Source organism: Salminus brasiliensis, chromosome 9 (assembly GCF_030463535.1).
Source record: "Salminus brasiliensis chromosome 9, fSalBra1.hap2, whole genome shotgun sequence".
Taxonomy (NCBI): Eukaryota; Metazoa; Chordata; class Actinopteri; order Characiformes; family Bryconidae; genus Salminus; species Salminus brasiliensis.
Genome location: NC_132886.1, coordinates 32,628,522 through 32,649,281, shown reverse-complemented (window position 1 = coordinate 32,649,281; position 20,760 = coordinate 32,628,522). Strand labels below are relative to the sequence as shown.

The window sequence follows — 20,760 nt, the reverse complement described above, 5'->3', positions numbered from 1 at the left end:
TCTCTAAAGTTGCCATTCCATATGAGAAGTTGTTAGAACAGTGATATTCCATTTTTTTGTTTTGTTCTGTTCTATGCTGTTGACTGGTGTCATCTCTGTCTCACCGACTGACCACTGATATATTACATGATTACATGACAGTTGTGTAGTTCAAGTGCTTTGGTGTTTTATTGGACATTGCTCACCCTGCTCACAGACAGTCAAGCTATCGCCAATCTGGAGTACATCTTGGAAACAGGCGAGTCTGTTCATGCAGGCCCTCAGCAGGCCTTCTGCGATGTGCCCTTGACTTTGCGGGTCAACACCAACAAGAAGGTGAAAGCCATCAAAATCTACACTTTTGACAAGAAACTGGAGATTGATGGTGCTCTGCTCACTTCCCGGGCCCAAAACCCCCTCTGCTCCAGATGCCGACCGCTTCTGTACCGCGTCCTCAGAGAGCCTGCCATCAGGGAAGACTGGGCCCCGGTCATACTCAAACAAACCACGTATACAGACAGGTATGAGCATTAAATGCTGCTATACTACACTTTCCCCACATAAATAATGCTTTTTTAAAGAGATGAATTCCATGCTTACAATAATTAAGAGCCTGGCCAATATACACTATATGTCCAATTGTTTGTAGACACCCGATCTAATGAATGCATTTAGCTACTTTAACCCATTCCTATCATAGAGTGTGCAAATACACAAACACAGCTTGTCTAGTGCCTGTAGAGAAGTACTGCCAATAGGATGTAGAAAGACATGCACCTATTGGCACTATGCCTAATTCCAGGCGTGGGTTAGACTGGTATAAAGCGACCCAGCATAGAGCTGTGGAGCAGTGGAACTGTGTTCTCTGGAATGGGAGTTGGGGATGAGGTAGGGTGATGATCATCCAACATCCTGACCATGCTAATGTTCTTGTCACTGAAATCCTGCAATCAAGTCCTCACAACAATAGGCTGGAATTAATTTCTACTAATTTACCTGATTCCCTGAATTTTTTTTATTATAAATTCAGGAAAACCACATCCAAGAATATAATGGTAAGGAAACACACTGTAAGGAAACTCTTGTTTGAGAGTTCAATAGTGTGAGAGTTCATGTTATTGATTAATCTTAGATTACTATTATTTTAAGGTTAAGTGATATAATAATTTGTAAGTGCCTTGTTTTGAATGTATTATTATTATTATTATTATGAACTGTGACATGCAGTATTAATCCATAAAGTACTGTTTAACAGTATTGGAATACTGTTACTGTTTACTGTTACTGTTATAGTTGTTTACTGTTTACTGTTACTGTTATAACTGTTATAGTTGTTCAATAACCAGTATAATTAGTTATGAATTGTTGTTTCCTCTTCTTACAATTTTCATCAGAACCAGTGACATCTTCGTTCTAATCCTGGCGCAGTACATTTTGCTGAAATCTCATGAGGACCCTTCTGCTTACAGTTGTTATTCAATAATGTCACTTAGAGTGCTAATTAATTAATGTCCCAGTGCTCCCCAATGTACGTCACATTTTCATCTGCCTGTTTGAGTATGAAGATGTCAACAGAGTTCTGGTTTATTTCTCCTCGAGTGCTTGCAATAGGTCAAAATGCTCAGGCATTAATGGCGCGGAGCAAAGTCTGTTTCATCTCCAGAAAAAGTTTCTTCCACCAGCCCTGTAAGTGCAAAAAGATGGAAAAACCAAAGGGAATAGAGTTATGCGGACAGGGAGAGGAAGCATGGATGAGGGAGATAGAAAGAGAGAGAAAGATAGTGTGAGAGGGAAAGAAAAAGAATCTCTGGAATAAAAAACAAATGTGACCGTTTTACCAGTAGAAACAGTAAACACCTGAAGCTGTTTGAAGGTGCTTTGTGATCGTTTCCTCCCTCTTTCTCTCTCTCTCTCTCTCTCTCTCTGAGAAGGTTTGGCGTGCTCATCACAGTTAGCAGGGGCCTTTCCTGGGTGGGAGAGGGGTGAGTGGTGGGGGAGGGGGAAGAGAGATGGAAGAGATGGAAAGAGAAAGACTAAGCAAGGTCTGTCAAATGTTGGTTTGGGGCTTGGGCTACACTGCCACCAAGAGGTCTTCATTAAAAACAAAACTGCTGTTATTCCCAAATCTAATGCTGGTTATTCTTCCTCAGAGCACTTTGCCTGTGTGAGACACCTAGATAGGTTCCCTCTCGTTTCCCAAACAAAATTTTTATTACGCCACCTAAACCAAGCACCCCCGCTAAGGCTTTATAGATAGATAGATAGATAGATAGATAATGTGACCCTTACGTTTGTATTGGAGTGTGCGGTAGAAGGAGTCATCAGCCACGGGTTGCATCTTCCCTGCCTCATAACTGCTCCGGCTGTCATGCGTGAGAAATAGCTCCAATCTTATCAGTAACACAGAATCCTCTGGGGCAGAGAGAAATCATCCTGCTTGTCCTCTCCTGCCCTGAAAGTGATTCATAATTAATGAGGTCAATTTGTTGAGGGGTAACCGGAGCCAATGGAGAGAACAGATGATGCGCAGCCTGCATAGGCATCTCATACTACCGGCCGGAAAAGTGTCTGAAATCAAACAAACCCTAGCAGTGGAAAAGCTGAATGCTCTTTTTATAGACCCTGTGTCCTGAATCAGGTCAATACCTCAGAACAGTGCAGTACACTATGATATCTATGCCATCACAAGGTCAATTCTGTTTAGATGCAAGGTTAGAATAGGTTTTGTTATTCAGCAATGATGTGAAAGTAAAGAGCAGCAGCAGAACTACATATCTATAACTAGTAAGGCAGATGTTGACATTTGTTGCATGGATGATGGTTTAGTGGCATCACTTTTTATCCATTACAATTCATTAACTGCAAATTGGTCTGCATTTCACTACAGTGAAAATAGACATTTGTCTAGCCATTTTTTAAATAATTATGGGTTTTGACTGAAGGTGCTTTTTCTAAAGCTTTGAGAAAATGCAATATTTGGTTAGGAAAACAGACCTGTTCCTGTATCAAACAAACAGAAGACTATCCTCCCAAGAACTATCTAATCAATCATCTAATTCATTACTAGTTACACATCTGTTTTGTAGTTGTTCCTTATTAAATTGAACTGATTTGTGCCTGTTTGTGTCTGATTGTATGCATGTGGATGTGGTTGTTCCGAACTACTTTCAGTGATGTACGGCAAGGAGAGAATTATGTGTACATGATCCAAGTGGAGGCAGACGGTTTGCTAAGTGAACTTTCTCCTCCCCTGATCTACACTCATGGAGAGCATTACTGTGGAGACAGCCAACAACAGAGGTAAACATAACCTAAAATTTAAAAAATGAAGGACATTTGCCTCAGTGAAAGTTTCTAAGAACAGAAATGTCTGATGTCCTTATTAATGTTTAGTCTCCAAATGCATTTTAAAACTGTTGTGAGCTTGATTAAGCTTTAATTGAGTTCAATTCAGTTCAGATTTATTGCCATTATACTTATGCTGTACTATATACAGTAACACATTTGGATAAAAAGTTACAGTGTTATTCTTACAGAATAAAGAGTGTATAGAATAATGAATTGCATTAAGTTATTCATAAGTATATGGCAATATATGTAATATCACAGTTGCACAGAAGTTGCATAGGTTATTTATAATACCTTTTGCAGTATGAAGTGTGAAACGATATCACAGTGCTCAATTAAACATATAGGTTTACAATAGTCTATTCACAATACATATGTACTGTATAAAATATATACATATAAATATATGTGACATAAATGGTATGTAAATTACAGTAAAGTGGTATACAGTGTATGTACAAAAGACAAAGCAATGACTAGAAGCTTCTGTAATGCTTTCCTGATGTGTCAGGCTGTTTGATGCTGCTGGCTTAGTGTAGCTATAAACAAATAACTATCCTGTAGAGAAATACAATACCTTAGCTATATAGTTTAGGACTTTTGTGCTTTTTTTTAACTGAAAGTTTGTGTGGGTGTTCATATATGTATGTGTGTACTATTCGGAGCTGGCAACATGTGTATGTGTTCAGAATGTTTTCAGCAGGGTAACTCTTGGCTTCTCTTTCACTCTCTCTCCACAGGAACGAGGAGTGCGACGACGGGAATCTGTTGGATGGAGATGGCTGCTCCAAAAAATGCCGCATGGAGCCAGGCTTTAACTGTGTGGGTGAGTCATGCTCAGCACTCACACTCTTCGCTTTGGAGCCCTCTGGCACTGACACCTGAAGAAGGCGCAGAGGGCTGTGGCACATCAGTAATGGAAGGACCAAATAATGATTACCAGCTTTCATAACACAAGCCCAGCTGCGGCCTCCATTTGCCCTGTGCATACACCTTCTCAGCCATTGCTTCAGGAAAATGCAAAAAACTCTGATGTTTAAGGGCATTTCAGAGAACAGAAGAAGATCTGAATAGGTTAATTAGCTGTTTTCTTAAAACTCATTTGTGTAGCCCTGTAGCTCTTTGATCCTGAAGCATTAGAAAACAGAATGTGATCATAAAAGTTTCTAAAGTTTCTAGGGATATTAATTCAACTAAAATAACTGCTGATATGTTTATGTCAGTCTTTTCTCATAGTGTTTAAAAAAAAAGGTATATATCTGTTTGCAAAATGTGTTGATATTTGAAGGCATGCCATTGTTTTGAATTGCAATCTGGAATCTAGTTTGGAATTCTAATATTCAGTTGCACTCAGAATTATTCAGCCCTTATAGCAAATTATGTTACAAACAAAAAAACTTTTAGCTGTTTGCAGTAAACAACAAACACTTTAGCTCAATATAATATAACTAGTGGTTTCTCCAAATTCAGCACAAAATGGCATTTTTAATGACTACTGCAGTCTCTGAATTATTCAACCCCTTCATGACAAGTGTCTTTTGTACTTTAGTATAGTAGAGCACCTATTTGCTGTTATGACCTTCTGCAAACATGATACTCATTCTAGCCAGACACCAGCTTCTGGCAGTGTTCCTGGGGAATCTTAGACCATTCCTCATAAGCAGTGGCCTCCAGTTTATTTATATTAGACTTTTTTCAAATCCCACCAAAGATTTATTTTGGGGTTCAGGTCAAGCAACTGTGCAAACCAAGCTTTGGAGGACTTTGAGGTATGCTTGCCGTGGCTTTGTGAAGCTCAGGGACTACTTTGATTGTTAAATTGTTGAAAAGTTGAATAATTCTGAGACTCTAGTAGTCATTCAAAGTTATTAGTTCTGAGAAACCACTTGTTATACTAGTTGATTTCATTTTGTGAGCTATTTCATTTGTTCATAAATCAAATTTGCAATGGGGGTTGAATAATTTTGAGAAATGACCCTGAAATGACTCCACAAGCTCCAATTGCATCTCTGTTTTAGACACGGTTGGTTCAATTGTATTGGGGCCGCATAATTACTTAACCTTTAATTTGGCATTGGAGTTCATGTAGATACTCTGCCTTTCATGTGTCATAAGTCACACATTAATTACCTTATCAGTGACTCATCCACATACCTTAAAACAGCAGGAGACTGGCTGGAGCTCAGGCAGCACTCTGATGTCATTCACACATGCCCGCTGTTAAGGAATCCACCCTTTATTAGATGCAAATTCCTCATGCAAATTCTTCACCCACCATCCCTACCACCCCCCACCCCACAGACTGGTGTCACACCTCTGCCTTATTAAAGCAATAAGCAATTGAGCCACCACATTCTTATTCCGTGATATCACCATACAATCTTTTTTTAACATCTTGTTGTTCTATTTGTCATGGTGCAGCTATGAAAACCTTTGGCATAATAAAAGCATTTGGCATAGTGAAGCAGATTGGTGTTAATTTGCTTGTGCTCCTCCTTTTTCTCTCAGGCCAGCCGAGCCGTTGCTACATTTTTGAAGGTGATGGAGTATGTGAGGAGTTTGAAAGACGATCTAGTGTTCGGGATTGTGGCTTCTTTACCCCCGAGGGCTTTGTTGACCAATGGGCTTCCAGTGCCTCAGCCTCCTATCAGGACCAACACTGTTCTCCGCTAACTGCTACGGGGATGCCTGATCTTAGTCAGGTGCTGTGCACTTGCACACAACTCAGTAATAACAGTAGTAATTTCTGCACCTGGAACTTTTCTGTAGAGCTCTGTATTCCAAACCTGGTCCTGGAGTTCCTCCTGTCCTGTGCATTTTTGTGTTTTCCCTGCCTTTTTCTTGTTAATTGTCGTCTTTCTTGAATCAGTTGTATTGAGTTAAGAAAACACTATAAGTGTACAGTGCAGGGGGTACTTCAGGCAATGATCATGGCAGCCCATAAAATAAAATAGTGATGTTTGACAAAATTAATAAAATATAGCTTATTAAAGATAATGTCGATTCATAACACAAGGATAAGACTGAGGTTATGTGGATTGTAAAATACTGTGCAGACCATAAGTATAGGAATTAGAATTCATGTAAGAGATTTTTTTTATTATTAGATGTGCAGATCTCAGTATGTAGAGATGAACTACGCTCTAACACGGGATGCATGGATCCCCTGCCCCGCACATCTCAATAGCAACCATGAACTCAGCCAGCCTGTGTGGCTTAGGGTATGAACTGGAATTATATGGAAGATTTTAAGTAGTAAGAGAAAATGAATAGATTAAATGTTCTCATGTAGTTTTGTCTTTTTGGCTTGTTTGTTTTGGTAAGGTGGAATTTGAAAGGCCTGGAGTAGCAGCCTCAGTCCTAATCTATCTAGCCTATGACGGAGGACTGCATGGAGAACACTGCAGGAAAGCAGTATCTATACAACTTTGTGACACCAGTGGCAACAACCACACACTTGGTACAGACCACGCCGACCAGCATAAAATTAAGACCACCAATATAAAATATTGTACCAAATATATTTAATTAATTTTATTCACATAATTTTTTATCAAAATTCATTTCAATTAATTAAAATGTGTTGGCACCCCTCAAACATTTCTCCCAGACAATTATTGCAGTTGTTACACACTTTATTTTCATTGTGTGTATTGGAAGAACAAAGCAAAAGCGTAGAAAAATGCAAATTTTACATAATTTCACCCAAAACTCCAAAAATGTTTCAAAATTGTGGGTTAACAACTTTAAGCATGTGATGCTTGTTTAAACTCACCTGTGTCAAGTAACAGGATGGGCATTATACAAATCACACCTGAAACCAGAAAAAAAGGAGAGAAGTTGACTCAATCTTTGTATTGTGTGCCTGTGTGTGCCACAATAAGCATGGAGAACAAAAAGTGGAGAAGAGAATTGTCTAAGGACTTGATAACCAATACTGTGGAAATATATCAACAATATCAAGGTTATAAGTCCATCTCCAGAGATCTTGATTTTCCTTTGCGTAACATAATCAAAAAGTTTTACAACCCATGGCATCCTGGACATAGACGGAGGAGAAAAATTGATGAAAGGTTGCAATGCAGGACAGTACGGATGGTGGATAAGCAGCCCCAATCAAGTTCCAAAGAAATGCAAGCTGTCATGCTGGCTCAGGTGTCAGTGTGTCTGTGGACATTTGAACAAAATAGAATGCTATGGCAGGAGACCCAGGAGACCTCACTGCTGACACAGAGATATAAAAAAGTGCAGTTTGCCAAAACGTCTGTGAGTAAGCAAAAATCATTTTGGGAAAGCATCTCGAGGACAGATGAGACCAAGATTTTTGGTAAAGCATATCATTCTGCTGTTTACCGAAAACTGAATGAGGCCTACAAAGAAAAGAACACAGTACCTACAGTCAAATATGGTGAAGGTTCAAAGATGCTTTGGGGTTGTTTTGCTGCCTCTGGCACTGGGTGCCTTGACTGTGTGCAAGGCATCATGAAATCTGAAGATTACCAAAGGATTTTGGAAAATGTGAAAATGTCGCAACGTAGGGCCCCAATGTCTAAAGGCTGGGTTTGCGTCCTAGGTCATAGGTCTTCCAGCAGGGCATAAGTGGGCTTAAGGGACTATGACCCCAAACATACTTCAAAGCACTGGAGAGTTCTGAGATGAGTTTTGATCTAAATCCCATTGAACACCTGTGGAGAGATCTTAAATTTGCTGTTGGGAGCATGTACCCTTCAAATATGAGAGACCTGGAGCAGTTTGCAAAAGAAGACTGGTTCAAACTGTTTTCAGTTTTTTTTTCCAAAGGGTGTGCAATCAAATATTAAGTTAAGGGCGCCAATCATTTTGCCAGGCAAGGAAATAAACATGTGTATATAAAAACATGTGTGTTTTCTGGGAGAAAGATATTTTCTGGAAAGATTTCAGGGGTGCCAACACTTTCGGCCATGACTGTACATAAATTGATTTAATTAAATATCTGCTTTTTGATATTATACTTTATTTATTTTGTAATCGAATATTTGTGTGTTTGAATGTGCAGGTACCTACGAGCTGTCATGCCAGCGTAACCCCCTGGTGGTAAATGTAACTCACAACCTGAGCTTACCGTTTTTCCAAACGGCCGCTGTTCTGCTGAACTTTTCCACGGTTCATGTGGCGGTGCTAGGGGTTGCCCTGCGTACGTCCTGCCATTTCAGTGCCTTCGCCCTGACTGGGTGCGCTGAGGGTGGGCTCTCCCATGCCTTTACACAGACACACATACATTCTGAACACCTAGGATGTGACCTACATAAGGCATATGCTGAACATGCTGAACATTACATGGGATTTAGAAGTTAAACTTATACACTTCAACGCATACATTTATATCCAACAGTATAAAAGTGAAACCTAATTGGCTTTGTCCTTGTTTGTATATCAGGTGTGTGCGCAGGCCTTGTACTATGGACTCATGCAGTGCTGTGAAGGTAGATCACGCTTCCATCAACTGTACTCCTAGCATACATCCTGCACGCTGCTCTGTTGACTGTCACTGTGGATACACACTCAGCGTTCTCAGTGGTCCAGGCCTTCGTACTCAGCAGGTAAGTGCAGAACTTATGTTTTAGTTTCTTAGTATTTACTGAAGAATTCAGCGGTTACTGTGTCACCACTGCCTGCACCTTAGTCACACAGACCACTGTGCTTCCTTCCCTTCTTCCTTGTCTCAGAGAAAGGTGGAGTTGATCTGTGAAAATGGTATGTGGGACCGTATGATCACCTGTCAGCCAGTTGATTGTGGCTGGCCCAATGAATCACACATCTACTTTGCCTCCTTCTCCTGCCCCTGGGGCACCACCTTTGGAAAGCAGTGCACTTTCTCCTGCAAAGCTCCTGCCATCTTGCAGGGTAACACAACCTCAGCCTTTTTCCACGCAGTATGCTACTTAGAGATTCCAGCTTATTTGTCACTTTTTGCATTGTTGATGGAATTATGGCATAAATAATGTATCCACAACATATTGATTAACATTCACATCTGCGTTTCTTTGGCTGGGGATTTAGATAGGTAGGTGTGTGTGTGTTTTTTATATATATATACATGTGTGGATGGTGTGTCTACTTGGCTGTCATTCCTGGTTCCCCATCAGAGGCCTCTTGCCTCTAACTGTATAAACAGGAAAGCCGGGCTGGGACAGCCATAGGAGGGCAGTGCACAGGTGGAGAGAGGAAACAGAGCAAGAACAAGAGCACATTTCAGCCTCTGCTACAGCAACCAGCAGTAAGACCCACAGTAAAGACAACCCCCAATGAGCCTGACCTTTAACTTGTCCAGGGTGGCACAAGTTTCAGCTGGACTCTCCTCACCCTTCAAATCCACAACCCTAATGCAGCACTGAAATGTGCTATCCTCCTCCCTCTGGCAGGTTACAGAGCAGTCTGTGGTCATTGGGTTCTCAGGAAGCAAGAGTACATCTCATCACTGAGCAACTATACTCTATATTTGGTTGGTGATGCTACCCTTGTGTGTAGTACTATACACTATTCTTTATTATTGTCAATTTGCTTGGAGCTTTTATATGATTTATTCAAGCTAGTGTAACTAATAGTTTTATACAGAGTTGTTTTATACAGAGTGGACCATTTGGAGACATTTTGCTGCTGTGAAATTAGCCTGCAGCTACAAATTAGGCAGCCATTTTGTAAGCCTAATAAAGTTTTGAAAAAAAAAAGCTTTAAAAAAGATTCATTATATTTTATTGACCAATAAAATTTCTTAAGAACTTTTTCCCCCCAAAATCTAATTAGACATATTTTACCATACCACCATCATATGGCTTCATACACGTTTCAGGTATATATACCACATAAGGTACAGGTTAGCATGTACTTCTTTGCGTTCATTAACAGCTTTGGACCTGCACCTTGGAAAACAGCTTTGGATTTCAATTCCATCTGACATACCTTTTCCGAGGTAGGTTAAATTTCTTTTCTTTTTTTTTCAGGTGAGAGTGATATATTGGCCTGCCTTGAAGATGGGCTGTGGTCATTCCCTGAAGCATACTGTAAGATTGAGTGCCTGGATCCACCAGTCATTCCTAATGCAAAACTCTTGGTGCCCCAGTGTGAAGGCAGCAGACACGATGTAGGCACTGTGTGCCGCTACAAATGCAACCCTGGTTACTATGTCACTGGTACACTTAATAAAAAAACAAGGAAGTAAGTACTGTTTCATACATTTAATTGAATCAGTTAATCAGTGTATCATTTTTATAAACATGCAAGATTGTCAATACGGATTTTGCCCATTGATGCTGATGTGTGGACAAATGCTTTAACCAAAACAACTTATTGTTAGAATATCAGGTTTTCACTATGTATCTCTAAATACCCATCCTCGTAGAGCTTCGTGTTTTGATGAATGAAATGGCATGTGGTGAATTAGATTCATCCAGTGAAGTCAGGTAATGCAGCTTAGACCTATTTTAAAAGGCCAGAGAGGTCCAACATTTACACCTGCTATGGTTTTATGGGTTAATAAACCAGGTGGTAAAATATATGAAAGTCTCTTAAGCACTTTTAATTGGCAATTCATACTGCAAGTGATTGCCAGCAGGTCTAATAAATGCTTTTAAATGCTCTTGTTTATTAATACCTTTGACATGTTTGCTCTGAAAGGCATTCCATTATGAAAGTACAGAGTAGTGTTTATGACTGTTTCAAGAGAAGTGTTTTGCAATAATCAAGGCAGAGACCATTTTTGCTTCTGTGGGCTTTTCATTGTAAGCAGTTCTCTAAAGGCTAATGCTTGGTGGTTAATGAATAGTGCCAGATAGTTTGTTGCTTGAATTGTATTGGCAAGAGTCAGTGCTCTGTGTGATGGAATGTGTGCATCATTCACTTGGTCAAAAACATTTTGAGTACTAATGTGCGAATGGATAAATTATTGGATTGAAATTGTATAGGGTACTTTGATGGTAAGTGTAATCCCTGAATACTTTTTAATACTGTTTAGCTCTCTTTGTGGATCCAAGTAGACACACTTTTTAAATTTGTGTTACTAATACAAGTGTGTGTGTGTGTGTGTGTGTGTGTGTGTGTGTTTGTACATGTTTTTAGAAGGTTTCTGAGGCTGGAGTGTTTTGAAGGAGGAAGGTGGCAGCAGGGTGGTTGTTCCCCTGTCTCGTGCCTCTCATTGCCTGCCATGTTTGAGGGCATGTACACGTGCACCAACCACCTGGAGTTTGATAGTGTGTGCACTCTCCACTGCCCGGACCCTAGTGAGAGGGTATATGTAGACCATGCGATTATTCTAGCACCTCTTATTTATTTTTGTTTATTGGTTTACTTGCATTAGGACGAGCATTGATAAGTATGAGTATATAATCATTTTTGTATCTCGTTATCCCTATAGCATACAATTCGCTGCACCCAAGATGGCAGATGGACTAAAAACTTTTCCATGTGTGAGAAGATTAACGGAGCTTGCCTGGCCCCTCCGGAGCTCAACTTTGTAGAGTACACCTGTGATGAGGGCTATGGTATAGGTGAGAATAGAAACAGACCTAGATACTGACTTCTATATTAATTAGAGAGACAAAGTCATATGGTCAACACTTTGATATATATTAAAATTTTAAATTAACAAGCTTAAATGCTTGACAATTGACATAGTATAACATTCACTTTAAACCTTTTATTATTATTTTTATAGTATACTCAGACATTAATTGTTTAAATTCTGAGAGGCATGTTCACAGTGTTTGAGTTATGTTTTGTAGCTTAATAAAAGGTCTAGACATGCTTGGGAAATAAGACTACAGTTAAGTTGCACATGGTAGAACACTTTGCATGTTCCTCTGCCAAGCTTTTGAGCCATGGATGACCAGTTCTGGGACTGGCCACTTTTTTTTTATGTGTTCACATGAATATATTCAACAGATGCAAATGAAGGCTTGAGCAAAGCCTGCTTTGTGTCACGGCAGGTGCGGTCTGCTACCCAACATGCATTGTGGCCTTGAGTGACCCTGTGGTGTTGGCCAACAACTCTACGGCCGATACTCTCAAACACTGGGTTCTGCCCACCAGGGTTCAGGTAAGATCTTTTGGAGGATTTGCCATAATATGACATTGGATATTATTGGCTAGGTTTCCTCAAAGTCCTAAACTCTCTCCAATGCAAGTCTTTTTTGTCTTCTCAATAAACACTCTTCATACACAACACATGAAGATGTCTCAGACCAAACTAATACTTGTGCTTTGACTAGGGATTAAGCTTCTCCCCGCAAACTGACCTCTCTGCATAACTACATTGCAAGTGATCCCCTTGTGAAAGAGAAATGCATATGAATGTGCACATCTCATGCAATCAAGCTTGAGCCTCAGAAATGCCCTTCAAATCATGGGGATGTAAAAAGATTAAAATGCATTTCTCCCTAAGAGAGGCTTCTGCTCCATTTTCCATGGCATGATTTGCTTGACAGAGAAATGCTCACATGCTTGAACTTGAGTGGCTCTATTAGGTGCCAGGAATGGGCTTCACACTGAATAGTTTGGAATTATACCTGGAGCCATATCTATGTGACAAGTTAGATTGGTTTGTCCAATGCCTTGCTCTTAAATTGTTGCTCAATTGCCTCTTTGAAGTATAAGTATGACTCCATCTTTTATCATCTTCATACCAGTTTTTAATGGTGATGATCTTGAGGAAAACTAAAATGCCACACATCAAAAACTCAGTTTCCCAAGGTGTTTTTTTTTTTTCATTGTTTATAACTATACTTACGTAGATAGTGCTTTCCAGGAACAGTGTCCAAACTCTTGCAGATTGGGTAAGTGCGATGGAGGAAAGGTCAAAGTAGAAGGGAGATGAAGTGAAGATAAAGTACTGATTTCCAAGAATTTAGTGGTGAAACTGCCCAAGGAACGAATCTGATTTCCACATGTGGAAACGAATAGCAGTTTCACATCAAATCAATGGAAATGTCTGTCCAAACAATGCTGACGTAGAGAAGGAGCCAGTGGGTGAAACACATTTTTCCTGTTTATTATTCAGTTTATGCCTTTAATCTGGAACTTACAGTTTGTAGAGTATGTCTGAATCTATATGTTGAAACTGATGGAGATATTGCTATACTTCTGCACAGTTTATGTTAATTTATTATTGGCTTCTGTATATAATAAATATTATACAAAACACCTGAAATAAAGCGTACAGGTATTGATCAAAGCTATGTTTTTCTCTCTCCTTGTATGTATACGGTTGTGTGTATGCAGAGCATTGTGTGTACAGGCACAATGAAGTGGCATCCAAACCCGGAGCAGATCCACTGCATTCAGTCATGTGAGGTGAGCATCGCTTAGTAATAGTATATATATCCGAAAATACATATATGATTCTCACCTCCATGTTGGGAGAAGACCTAATTCAAGATTCATGAGACTCCACAGAGTCTACAAATACTTGTTACTGGAACACTAATATTGTCTTCTTCATTTTGCTATTACACTTTCTGGAGAGATTTTACGTTGTGCCGTTTACTGGCTTGGTACGTCAAATGTGTCATGAAGAGCTTGATGAATGATGGTAGATTCCACATCTGCTCCTTGTCAGTTTGAAAAAAATGAGTGCTCTGAAAGAGTTCTACCAGCCCAATGTGAAGGTGGTCCCCCACTGATAGAGAGGCCCAGAGAAGTCCATAATCAGCCATAAGTGATAAGGCTTTTGTTGATTGTTTTAGTTCAGAGAGCCAATAATGTGGTCAGTGGGTCTTATTGGCTAAAAGAGAGAAACATTTTTCTCCCTGTGTGTAGAACATAGATGCAATTCCATGGGTGTGTGGCCACATTTTGTGAAATGAAAGCTCCCAAAGCAAACTTACATAACCCATTAAAGCAAGTGTATAATTAGGAGAGAGCAAATCAGCCAAAGATTTGTTAGATGCTCCTTCTCTTTTTTTGGCCAGATTTGGGTTCAAAATAAAATGCTTAAGCTTTAAGCTTTGAGAGTGATAGTAAATCAGAGTCATTAATCCGACCCAAAATGGAATTAGTATGTGAATAACTAAAATGGAACTATAATATGCAGGAGTATAAATAAAAATATAATAAAAAATGTAAAAGTAGCTGTAAAAATGGTAATGCCAATTAATACAAAAAATGTAAAAAAAAAAAAAAAAAAAAAAAATATATATATATATATATATATATATATATATATATATATATATATATATATATATATATATAAAACCTCTGGTCCCATAAGGTTATAAAGTATAAGCTCACTGTAGTGCAGGCCTAAGAGAGAGAGAGAGAGAGAAAATCTTGATTATTCATAGTAATAGATTATATCTAGTGTGGCTGGAAGTAAACATTTGTTTTTAAAACAGATTTGGTAATGACTCTGTATTAATATGTATTTCGTAGCCAAAGGAGTTCCCACATCATCCACTTGCAGAGATGCCTTTAAAATTGTTTGCAGCCAAAAGAAATACTCGGCGGTAACAGGCGATGAGGTGTGCACTGCGTATCCCCCTCAACTTGCTGACTCAAGAGCATCTCGGCAGGGGCTGCTCTATTAGAGAACAAAAGCACTATGAAAAGATCTGTGCAACTGCAAAATATGGTTTATATATGAGCATAAATATGACCATGCAATACAGCTCTCACTTCCTCCCCTTTTCAAGCCACAATTCATTGAATCCTGCTCATGGTCATCCAAAGCACTAACTCTTCGAAGTCTGCTGACAAGCACAGCGCTGAAAAGCCAAGGTAAACATATGATCTGATCAGTGTGCATGAAGGTCAATTAGACAGGGAGAATTTAAAGGAATGGCTGGAACTGGTGACCACATTAAACCAGTCACTACAAAGTGCAAATGTCTTCAATGCAGAGATGAGACTAGCACACTTGCCTGTCACAAAAATAAACATGAGTTTGATACCTGTTGATTAGTTGTCACTTTGTAATTTGAGTTAAAACTTTACAACTAATTTTATCTATAAAACTGATGAAGTTAACTGCCAAGAATATAAATGATGACTGTACTACACCGAAGAAAGGTTTATAGCAGTTCTGGCTGTCACTTTCCTAGTTGCTGACTGAGATGTAAAAAAGTACTTATCTATGCAGTGGAAGCCTGTTATGGCGTTTGGTACAGTATGATATTTCACTTGCCAGGTTTTTTTTTCACCAGTCAAATGGTGTTGCCACATTTTGTGAGGTTTTTCTTCCCTGAAAAGAATCTTTGGTATATACCAATAAACAATAGCTTGAGACATAGCTGGAATACCTGCACCTGCTGATTTTGCCAGGGTGAAAGACTATAGTAGCTGAGAGATTGAAGGGTGAAATGTGGGCAGTTATGGAGTTATGCACTAGTACTGGGATACAGACTCTCAGCTGTGGCATGTGCATACAGATCAGAGACAGAATGCGATGTGCTTATAATTTATATTTGAATTTAGAGCACAGATTTTATTTAATCATAAATAATGACTTTTAGCATGAAATCTAAACTTGTCAAATGCTAGTCAAAAAGCATGTACTAATTGTACTAGTTTCTAATATCAGTGTGAAAAGTGAATGTTTGTGTAGTAATTTTATTTCAGAGTAAAGCAGGCAGGTTTTATGTAGTATTCATTTTATTTTAACACTGTCTGGATCACAATGGAACACAACTGTGATTTGAGCAGAGACATCTTACAATATTAAAAGCATTTCACCTACCTGCCAGGCCCCTCTTTTCCCAATGCGTTGCCCTTGCATGTTGCTAAGCAAAACAGTTGATTTTAGCTGGATACTCCATGGCAACATCATAAATTACACCAGTACAGCACGTGTTGTGAATGCATTGCACCAGAGCTTATCCAGATGTTGCTTCACAAAATAGGCCAATGATATGCAGGGGGTCAATTTAGGCCATGCTTTCTCTCTTATGTTTTAGTCTGAAATTGTCATAGTAAATCATAAGTAGAAGTCAGTCCTTGAGCCCAGCAGCAAATTGTAGGCCTCCCCCTACTTCTGACGATGTTGATCAACCTACATCAAGCTCTTTGTTCTCTGAACAGCTTTACCAGTTTTTTTTCCTGTGCAGTTTTTTCCTATTTGTCATTGTATAGTCTAGCCCTTTAGACTAGTGCATAATGGTCACTCCAGTGTACAGCTCTTTAAAAGTAATCTTCTCCCAAATACAATGTTTTCTATGTTGGAATTGCATATCAGCCATTAGAATGCTCTCTGCTGCCCCCCTCCATTGATGTTCATTCCGTAGTTGTTGTTGTAACTACAAGTGAATCTCCTTTGAATCCAAGATGGCCGACAGACAGCTCCACTTGTTGATCACAGCTGGAGAGTCCCGTCAATCCTTCTATTCTAAAAGCAGGGTATCAAGTAACAATATTATTATTTTAGTTTTTAAATTTTTATTTCAAATAATTAGGAAATGGTGATTAACCATGTGTACAACAAAGTGGTTGCTAAGTATATTTCCAACATAAGTTGTGTAGTTGGTTCATCTTTTATTATTACTATTTTGGTTGCAATTCAGTTCATTTTAGATACAACTACCTATCAGTTTTTAATAATCTAAGTTTCTTTGCAGATTAGTAGTGGTTTATGTTATTAGAAAGTATAATGGTTGTCATATTTATAGATCCGTGATAAGTGTAGCTAGCAAAGAATAGGAAAGACTAGTAGAATAGTCCAGAAAATTCCCTTAGACTCCAGTGTCGATGAGTATTGTGACAACAGTAATGATGAGTGGCTGCCAGAGAACATTAGAGACATAAGAGATGAGGTTGATGAAGGAGATGCAGACAGTCAGGATGCTGACTGCAAAGATGATGAGGTCCAGGATGATGAGGAACAGTATGCAAAGGCATGAAAAAAGCCCCCCCCCAAAAAAACATGATAAGTGAGTTGTGGGAAATGTCCGCATGGTACCTGCCCAGAGAAAGGTTCGCAATGCACCTGCCTGCACTCATACTGAAGTTGATTTGGGAAAAAAAAAAAAAAAAAAAGTTCATTTAATAAATAAAAACAAGGTAATACCGTTCCTGCATTCTTAAAAAGTATGGAGATGTTTGTCCCTTTTAGAGATGTTCTAGAGATATTGTGAAACATCCATTTAGCTTAAATGGAAGCCTTTCAGTTGTGAGCGCTGTTTGTTTTCTTCTTATTTCTTCTCCCAAAATGTTAGTTATAACTTTTTTATAGTTTTTTTAAAAACAAAATACTGTAACTCTTATTTTTTTCCAAGTATGATATGCACAAGGCAGACTGTGTTTAAGCCTTGTACATTCTCAACTTAAAATCTATGCCCTACATAGGTCCTCTGAAATGTCAGGGTTGCATTAGATAATAAGGGTGGTCAGTCTGGTGGGTGGCAGCTGGTCTGATGCAGGCAAAGGGGACCCCAGCGGTCAGTCTTTTAACAGGTGAGGCCGGATGAGTGGGCAGCCATTTACATGAGAAAGTAAGAGAAAGAAATTAATTCTGAATTGATTTATGGAGAACAGAGAATGTTGAGCAGTATCAGAATGTGGCTAACAACTCCGGCAGATCTGACTATAAAAGCCTAATTAAAAGGAGAGAGCCAAAGAGTAACAGAGCTACAGGAGGAACCTGAAACGCTGGTGTCTGCTCGGAGTGTGCAAGTTAAAAAAACCTTTAATCTTGACAAAATGTAACAATTTAATAGATAAAAAAATATTATACGTTAGAGTCTTTGGTGCAGGCTCCTTGACCCATGATGATTCATGGATGGCAGGGGTAAGGAAGGAGGAGAAAGATGAGATCTGAAAGCAGTAGTGAGGGCATGTGAGTCACACTTGTTTAAAGACAGGTAAAAGCTGCTAATTGTTCGTAGTATTAAGTGACGTAGAATTCTCCTGGTGGATCTTCTTTTATCTCTTTACCCTGTTTACCTCTTAGGGAACCCTGTTTGAACTGTTAACTAAACTAAAACAAAAACTGCTTAAAGCATGTCTTTCAAGTGTGGTTTACTCTGATTTACTTACCTACTATCCTATTGAGCACCTGCCATGGTCATAGTGTTATGCATTTTGACTCTTGGGTCATGCACTCTCTGTGGTCTGTATTTTCTGTTTTTTGGTCATGTGATGTAAATAAGACACATGACAAGACAAGACAAATGCTTAATGTAATGATGTCATTTCCTGCAAAAGACTTCTGTCTCGTAGGTTTTGACTCGACAGTTGTATTATCCACTTTGTTACCATCAGAGCCGTTAGGTGCGAGATCCTATTTCTTTGCCATATAGAACTGTTTGCGCTCTTTCCATTTTGGAAAGTCTTTTCTGGACATACCTCAAAGTGGCAGTGTTCCTTTTAAAAACACTCCGGTCTCCATAGTCTAACTATATCTCTTTGCTGTGCTGGCTGTGTTTGTATATCTGCATTAAAAACTAAATAGTTCTATACATTACTTACTACACTACTAATGCACTTCTAATAGTGTAATATTTTTATACACTGATAAATGTGGTATGTGGTTTGGGGCACAGCCTTTGTGTTTGTTGTTAGAGTCACATGAAAGAAAACTGTTATATGACATATTTATGTGTAATACTACGGATACTCTTTCAGAAGTTGTGTATGTGACAAAAGTACATAAAGATATGTGACCAGAAAAACTCTAACCAGAGCAAAAACCTACCAGACTATTCTGTTTGTAGAATGAATATATTACATGTTGCAGGCGTGGTTGTGCCAGCATGCATATAACATTTATTACAATAATGTTTCCCCTTTTTCACTCAGGAATACTACTGAACAAAAACATCTTAAGAATATGTCACAACAAACCCCATAAAACAGTGGCAACTCACTCCTTTTAAGTTGTAATCCTGCCAGTTACAGCCCTATTTCTAAAATGTAACTGTAATCTAATTACTTACATTTTCACTGTGACTGTAACAGATTACTGTTTTTTTGTATCCCATGAGCCTTTACCTATTAAACGTTTACATTTTTCACTTCACAACAGCTCCACACAGACATTTAGACTGCTTTGTTCAGATAACCAACCAGGGCAGAGGTGACTCAGTGGTTAGATGGTTAGATCGCTGGGTTGTTGTCAGGGGGAAGCCAGAGGTTTAGAGTGGGAGTGTTGTGTGAATGGATGTCTTATAACCATTAACAGTCTTAGGCCATTGATCATCAAAATTAATTTCCCTCTGATTCCCATGTGATGTGATAACAAGAATGGCTAGACCATGCCAATAGAAAGTATTCAGGAATCACTGACAGTATTCAGTGTCCTAGCTGAGAATGGAATCACTACAGATGAGATCATTTAAGGAGCATAGTAATGCACAGATATTATATATATATATATATATATATATATATATATATATATATATATATATATATATATATATATATATATATATATATATATATAGTAAATGGAAAAATATTCTACCCCAACCTCCAGTTTTAAAAATTTTTTTTGCCATGGACCGATAGCATTTATTTATTTATTTTTCAAACACTTTACATCAGAAGTGAAATGGAGGGGAACATAATTAGTGACCGTTTGGGTTTGTTTGGGGAATCCTAATCAAGAGGTTCATATTTTAGTGAAACGAGATGCCAGCACTAACAACGGCCCTGAAAACATAAGTGGCTTTTGCCGTAGTGTTTATTTTGTTTATCGTTTTTTCCCACCTAGCATTAGACAGGGTTGGTCAATCAGCCTGCTGAGTATGTCCACCTCCACATTTAATTTCTCTCAACGCCAATATACTTTGATTTCCTTTTGGGGAAATAAAAGAGCAGTCATTGTTCACTCCTTATGTCATTCTTTACTTTTTTTTGCTGCTTTCCAAGAGAGTGAATACTTGGCTTATATATATAACTTACAACAACTTAAAATGCAACTCATAATGAACAACTCACACTGAGGTCATAAAACAGGCCAGTGCAAATGTTTGTCCGTAGGGAAAATGAATCATATTGTTTACACATATTATAAATGTGTTGAGTTTTTAAGCACATGCCCAGATGCCCAAAACAGCATTTCAGGTAAAATGTCAAAGAATGGCTTCCATATTTCTGTTATGCAATTTCTAGCTACATACGTAGAAGGTATCAAAGTTAGGGGAGTATTTCTGACTTAGACAAGACCCCCTCTCTAGATTGGAAAATGATTCAGCTCTATCCGTGTGGTCTGTAACCTCCACCTCCCCTGGAATACCCATGCAGGCACATTTTTTAAACGCAAATCCGTAGGGGAGTGATGCATCAAATGGTAAAAAAAAAGGCTCCTCTTACTCTCCCCTGCTGAGAATAGGGTGTAAAGTGAGGAGCTGAAAATGTTGAAATTGTTGAAAATGTGTCAAGCAGCAGAGTGTTCAGAGAGAAAAAAGGCCAGCATTAGATTCCAAATTGTTGATAACATTTTGGCAGATAATATTTATAGGAACTGAT

At 38.7% G+C, this 20,760-nt stretch overlaps 1 protein-coding gene across 1 annotated transcript in view; it reads left to right on the top strand.

Moving 5' to 3' along the window:
• Nucleotides 1–20,760, top strand: part of pappa2 (pappalysin 2) — a 45,067-nt gene that overhangs the window by 19,332 nt on the left and 4,975 nt on the right. Inside the window, exons 8-21 of the mRNA XM_072688242.1 lie at nucleotides 197–500; nucleotides 3,151–3,279; nucleotides 4,068–4,153; nucleotides 5,836–6,029; nucleotides 6,435–6,548; nucleotides 6,652–6,787; nucleotides 8,363–8,537; nucleotides 8,744–8,906; nucleotides 9,033–9,210; nucleotides 10,308–10,521; nucleotides 11,422–11,590; nucleotides 11,717–11,849; nucleotides 12,288–12,397; nucleotides 13,579–13,650. Of these exons, the coding sequence (XP_072544343.1) occupies nucleotides 197–500; nucleotides 3,151–3,279; nucleotides 4,068–4,153; nucleotides 5,836–6,029; nucleotides 6,435–6,548; nucleotides 6,652–6,787; nucleotides 8,363–8,537; nucleotides 8,744–8,906; nucleotides 9,033–9,210; nucleotides 10,308–10,521; nucleotides 11,422–11,590; nucleotides 11,717–11,849; nucleotides 12,288–12,397; nucleotides 13,579–13,650 (2,177 nt within the window). The remainder of the gene's footprint in view (nucleotides 1–196; nucleotides 501–3,150; nucleotides 3,280–4,067; nucleotides 4,154–5,835; nucleotides 6,030–6,434; nucleotides 6,549–6,651; nucleotides 6,788–8,362; nucleotides 8,538–8,743; nucleotides 8,907–9,032; nucleotides 9,211–10,307; nucleotides 10,522–11,421; nucleotides 11,591–11,716; nucleotides 11,850–12,287; nucleotides 12,398–13,578; nucleotides 13,651–20,760) is intronic.